A 6,396-nucleotide genomic window follows, 5' to 3' on the forward strand; every position below is an offset into this window, starting at 1 on the left:
CATAGTTTAAGTGTTGACCTGCATAGAGAAGTTCTGAATGTTTAAGTATTGCCACTTTGCATTGCCTTATGTAGACCAATAAATCTATCTTTCTCCTGTTTATAGGCAAACGTCCGAAGAAAGGCATGGCAACAGCAAAACAGAGACTGGGGAAGATCCTGAAGTTGAACAGGCACAGGAGCTTTTTTGTTTAGCAACACTTTTACCACAAGCACAAAGTGTTTGAGAGAGACGCATGTACTGTAGAATCACTGCCTGAGGAACAAAGAGTAAATTACCTTAACTACATGTTCACGATTTAGGTGACAGAGTTTTGGATTTGTGCAAGCAAAGGCAAAGCCACTTAAATTAAAATGGCCAATGTGTTTGGAGATTCCAGTATAGCAGAAAGTCAAGGACTAGGATTGACTGCACAGATCACAAAGCTGGTCCAGCAAAGGAGATTACCGGAGATGTATCTTGAAAAGGGAGGGGGCAGCCATGAGAAATGCTCCCTCTTAAAAGCTATTTATTCTAATTGTAAGACAGAAAAGAGCCATTACAAGCCAATCTTTGCGAGTTGCTTAATCAAGCCATCAGATGTCCTAAAGGAAGGTGCGTTTGTAGGTTGTAAGATTGGATATCATGATGGGTCCCTCCCTGGTGGAGTCCAAAGTCACTGATGTTTCATTCCCTGTCCCCTGCCCTCTCACATGCTCACCAGCAATAATGAAGTTGGAGAAGTGGATCTCAGTTAGTGTCTTCCATAATGCTTACATTTGTGTCATCCCTAAACAAAATGCAATGAAAGGGGGTGAGGAGGGTTCCTGTTTCTAATGGTGTTTTTGGTCCCCATTAAAAAAAATATAATAATAATAATAATAATAATAATTATTCCATGCTGCTACATCAGGTTTGAAATATACTGGTAATTCAATGATGTTTTAGTGATTGATTAGCATTCATAGGAAATGGATTAAGGTGTAGTGCCTCATGTGTTTGTTTTATTTAACTTTTGTTTACTTTTAGGGCTATAACCAGCCTCAAGATGTCCTTTTTACCTCCCACTGCTGCAGGTAGTAAATATGAGCCAAATAGTGTTCCACAAGCTGAAACTGTGGAATATAAACAAACTGCTTTTGAGGGTTCACAGACGATGATAGAGACAAAGGATTTTTTTTTTTATCGTGGGGCACTGCGCAGATGTAATTTTAAATACAAATATGTAATGACAAGTGTGGTAATAGTTGATCAGGAGGTTTATGCGGGGATGGAAGGAGAAAATAATTTTACATACAAATATTGTAACTTCTGAGAGATAGTAATTATACATCTGGCAGTGCTGTTAATGATTTAAAAACAAGAGAAAAAAATGAAATAGTACAAAATGAAATAGTAAATACTTTTGCCTGAATAGATAGTGTGCAGATTTATATAGTGAGAAATGAAAGAAATCATTTTCCAGTTTATTTATTTGTCAGAATTTACACCTTTTGGAATTAGCTATTTATTAAATAAGTTATGATGTTTTTTTGTTTTTGTTTTTTTGTTTTTAATTGAATGTGCAGGCTTTTCTATATTTTTTCTGTTTAGTAATAAAAACACCTTTATCTGTTTCCATCCAGACAGAAACCTGGCTGAAGTTAAAATTACTGTTTATTAACCAAAAATTTAAAAGCACAAGTGTTTTTTAATTTGAATGAAAAACATGAATCTGCCTAATGTCACCAGTATTTTGCTGTGTTTCTTGTATTTATACACATAACATATTATTGTATAGGATGCTGTACCATGCAAGCTGATACCTTATGCAAGAGGTCAGAGCAGCTTGTATCTTACACAGGACCCAATACGTATTTTATAAAAATGTATAGTAAAATCAGAATATCTCATTTTAATGTGACGTCATTTCCATCTGATGCAAGCCATTTCAGATGGCTGTATCACATCAGGGTCTACTATAATATTATAATTTAATCTCAAATATTTTGGCTTCAGCAGGGTTTTCTCATGGACCACGTATTGCTATGCCTCAAGGGTGCGCAAGGATTCCATTGCTAATGAAATTTTTTTATTTAATCTTATTTCTAAATTGGCAGTGTACATTAATCTGCCCCAGGCATCAATACGCTTGTATCTTTGTTATAATACGTATTAGACCAGGCATACCGTGTTGAGTAATAATCAGGACATTTTTTCTTTTTTTGTTCTAAGCTTCTTTGTTTGGCTTATGTCCGTGCTGTAACCAATGTAATAGTTTTACCAGGTTTTACCTGTGCTCAATATTACACAGAGTAAACATTTCTCAAGTCAAAAGATCCTAACTTTGAACTATCGATAATGTGAGGCAGCATGGGCTTTAATGTTAGTGGACCTCACTGTGGCTGCCCAATCTGTCTTCCATCATGGCTGATTGTTAATAAAAAGATGGAAAGTACCGTCGGTGGAAGTGACCTAAGCACAGTTGTTGCTCTTCTTTTACAATAGAAGAGCTGCCATCAAAGATCATTTATTTGACTTGATGAGGACTGTTCGTCAGATAATTTGAACACTCAATAGTGCTAAATTTAATAATAATAATAAATTCAATGACAAGTGTTTCAACTAGAAGTCTTTTTTTGATAAGCAGAAATAAATTGGAAAATGTATATAAGTATATTTTTCAGAAGGTAAACAAAAGGACAGATTTGTTGATACCCAAATATTTTCTAGTATAGTGGTGTTATTTTGTTCATTTCAAATTAGCTATGTTACTAGTCGTGCTATGAAGTGTCACTCCCTTGTCTTTCGTTTTGGTAGCATGTAGGGCTTCTGATTTTCTGTTTTAACTGATAAACACAGATAAAACACGGCAGATACAAAAAAAAAATACATATGTGAAATCGGTGCATAAACACAGGAAAAGAAATGGTCACTCAATTCCATGTCCATACTCAATAAATAAATAACCTGACTATCTCGCATTGATTAGTTCTGAATACTTTAAACCCACTCCAGCTACTGAGTGGCAGCAAATTCCTACATTTCTATTGGAGGATTGTACACAATTAAGAGATTTATAACAAGAGTACAATTAGAAGCAGAGGAGTGTTCTTGCTCGAGAGATTTAAAGCTGTATCACAGTTCGAGAGGGAGGATTTACACACTTGTGGAATTTAAAACAGAATTACAAATTAACTTCATACAGTATATAAAAAGTGAAAGACCTGAAAATAACAGATTTCAGGGTAGCCACATAAAACTCAAAAATAGCTAAAAATAAACACAGAAAAACAGAAGCCCTACGTATGACTGATATACATGTGTGTTTAAATACTTTGAAAAATACTTCTCCAGTTTTCATTATTATTATACTAATTTTATAAAGCTGAGGAAAATAAGTACCCAAAGGAATACTGCTTTTATAGTTGCCCAATTTTGTCAAGAAAAACATTTTTAGATGAAGTTTTATATGTATACTTTTTTATAGTACGATGAAGAAAAAGCGCTTCAGTCATGTCATCATGATGCCATGTGAACTGTGATAGAAGCACAACTATTCTAAGAAATGAGGGCTACATTTTTACTTGTGCTAAGAGCCAAATAAGTTCTGTGTGGAGTGAGAATTGCCTGCATTACCGTAGCAAAATAAATAAATAAAGCCCAATGAAAAATACACTGTTATACATTAAACCCCAGTTATGTCTTACAAAAAAGCCAATGCCACTTAACTGTTACTTCAGGGGATATATTAGTAGAGCAAATGCTGTAGACTTCCCAGATTCAAATATGTGTCGTACTGTCTGCTGTGTGTTGTTTTGGGTGGTGGTAAGTTTAAATTGTTTTTATCTTATGCGCTCATGTTTCTAGAATCGGAAGACATAGGTAAAGTAGTTCCACCTTCAGATACAGTGCTCCTCTTTATATCGCTGTAGTCGGGAGCCATAGTTAAGAGACCGTGCTGTTTGTGTTCCACCTTATAACGCAAATACTAGTATTAGTGTAATGGCATTATGGGACAAATGGGAGCCATGATCGTACACCTTATAACCTGTTTCTGCAGTATAAAGGGCTGCCATATACACAGGGAATACTGTATTATGTACATAAAGTGCATATAGCAACAAATTACATTTATGATTGCTATCTTTCTGAACGGTTCTGGTTGGTTAATCTAAAAGGCTACCATAGACTGCTTCCATACTTTACCATGTTTTATCAATGCAGAAATGACAGTTTAAGTCATACAATGGCTTTTGTCACTACATATACTTTAATGTTCCAGTTGGTGACCCTGTGTAATAGCCGTGCAACACATCAATTAACTGGTTCTGCACTGAAATCAATCAATTAATCTGCATTTGCCCATGTCCAGTGACTTAATACACCCTATACTGTATGCATGCACATATTATATGTGTAATAAAAACAAAAAATAAGCACAATTTAGTTGAAGAGAAAGCCATCTCAACAGGGCTGTTAAAGAAAACCCTGGAGCATTTAACCTGAAAACATTAAAAACTACCTATGCAACTTTCTACCACTACAAGGGAGGGTGGGTTAAAATAGCATAACAATATGAGTTTCTATCTTTTAAATTAACTTCTGTCCATTGTACTTTCCTATAGTACTTTGGGTTCTCCAATACTATTACTAAAGACAACAAATTAGATTTTTCTCAAAAGAAAAACATTTTATATATGAGTTAACTAAACCCATCTATGTTGAGACCCATCATTGTTGAGACTGCAAGTACACACGCATATACAGCAATCCAAGCACTAATTGGTATAAACAATATTTTTGTTAAAATATGGGTAATATTACATTATTATGGTCTAGAAAAGTACGAATTATTTATTTTGACTAACTATAACCACAATAAGTAAAATTTAAACTAAAAGTAAAAATTCTATTAATGCATTGCTATACATGTATATGTGCACCGAAAATGCTTATAGATGACCTCCGTGGCATCTACTTGACACCTTGCTGTCAGTGCCTGGAAAGCAGTTGCCCATTGTCTAGGTGCAGAGAGACCTGTAATAATTCTACAGTGCCTTTCATGTGTTTCACTAATAATCGTTGCCTGGATTGTTCCACTCCCAAGTGAAATTAGAACCCCCTTGATGGGCACAAATGGGGAGAGTGGCTGGGATTAAATTGAGAGGGGACCTCACTGCATGTCTGTCTTGACCTCTGATACCCAGCTCAAATATAACTTGCATCTTTTCATTGCTAAGCATTAAAACCACTGCACTGAAGTGCTGAACCACCCTGCCAGCTTTGTCTTTCTGGTCTTGAATTTATCTTTGTGGTCACTAACACTAATTGATTTTTTTTCTTGCCACAGTAAGCTATTTTCCTATACACCTTGGTCACATATTTTGGTGAAATAAATGTACTTCAATATTTGGCCTGCAGGCAGGGTATGTATTATTCAGTAGTGTAAATTGTACAGTATTTATTTGGCCTTTTTTTTCCTTTTTTTGTGGTTTGTGTTAAGCATTATGTATCTAACATTTTGCAAGAAAAAAAATCAGAATGGTTTTCTGAAAATGTGATTTGATGTTTTAAGGGTATTTTGATATCTTGCTATGATTTGAAAAAAATGGATGTCTTCTAGATCTTGTGACTTTGTTATTCATTGCAGTGCAGCTCTGGATTTTTTTCTGTTTTTGAAAATCGCCATGTAAATATTAAAAAAAAAAAAAAAAAAAGATTTCTTAGATTTAAATGTTTCTTTGCAATTTTGTTTTGGTTCTCATTTATTACATTCCACATCACAAAGTCGCAACAAAAAATATGTAATATATACAATCTATATAAAAATCACTACACAACATTTTCAGGAAGTTGGGCACTGTTTAAGCGAAGCATTTCAGAATGTGTGTTTGCCTTTTTTCTGTCCCATGAGATTCTGGCTCGCTCTAAAGCAGCACAACACATTTTAGTCCCAGATGGCTTTCCATCAGATCTGGTTTGTTTACTTTGCTGTCAAAAACTTAGAGGCTCAAGAGCTGCTGTGTTGATCCCGTATTTTTGTTTATATATAAAAAACATATTAAATCTCACATATCACATGGAGCTCTTTTTCATGTCAAAGAATATTCATTTGTTGCACATAAGTAGTATTAAAATGTATTCATTGTATGGTTAAAATGCTGTTCTATTATGCACAGTGTTTGTACGGATGCAAGGTTTAAATTTTTAATTGACCATTTTTCCCATAAGTGTGTAGCAATTTACTGTTTCTATGTTGGATATAGAACTTTAAAACAGTTGAAGTGAAGTCCGTGATTTGTAATTATTATTTATTTCTTAGCAGACGCACTTATTCTGGGCGACTTACAATTGTTACAAGATATCACATTATTTTTTACATACAATTATCCATTTATACAGTTGGGTTTTTACTGGAGCAATCTAGGTAAAGTA

The 6,396-nt window shown here is 34.5% G+C and overlaps 1 protein-coding gene across 2 annotated transcripts in view; it reads left to right on the forward strand.

Moving 5' to 3' along the window:
- The window catches only part of LOC117415966 (lysine-specific demethylase 7B-like), a 51,607-nt gene extending 45,563 nt beyond the window's left edge, over positions 1-6,044 (forward strand). For both annotated transcript variants that reach the window (XM_034026947.3, XM_034026948.3), the window contains exon 20: positions 106-6,044. In XM_034026947.3, the coding sequence (XP_033882838.3) occupies positions 106-194 (89 nt within the window). In that variant the 3' untranslated portion in view covers positions 195-6,044. The remainder of the gene's footprint in view (positions 1-105) is intronic.
- The last annotated feature ends 352 nt before the right edge of the window (positions 6,045-6,396 follow it).

This window comes from Acipenser ruthenus, chromosome 7 (genome assembly GCF_902713425.1).
Source record: "Acipenser ruthenus chromosome 7, fAciRut3.2 maternal haplotype, whole genome shotgun sequence".
Lineage (NCBI taxonomy): Eukaryota > Metazoa > Chordata > Actinopteri > Acipenseriformes > Acipenseridae > Acipenser > Acipenser ruthenus.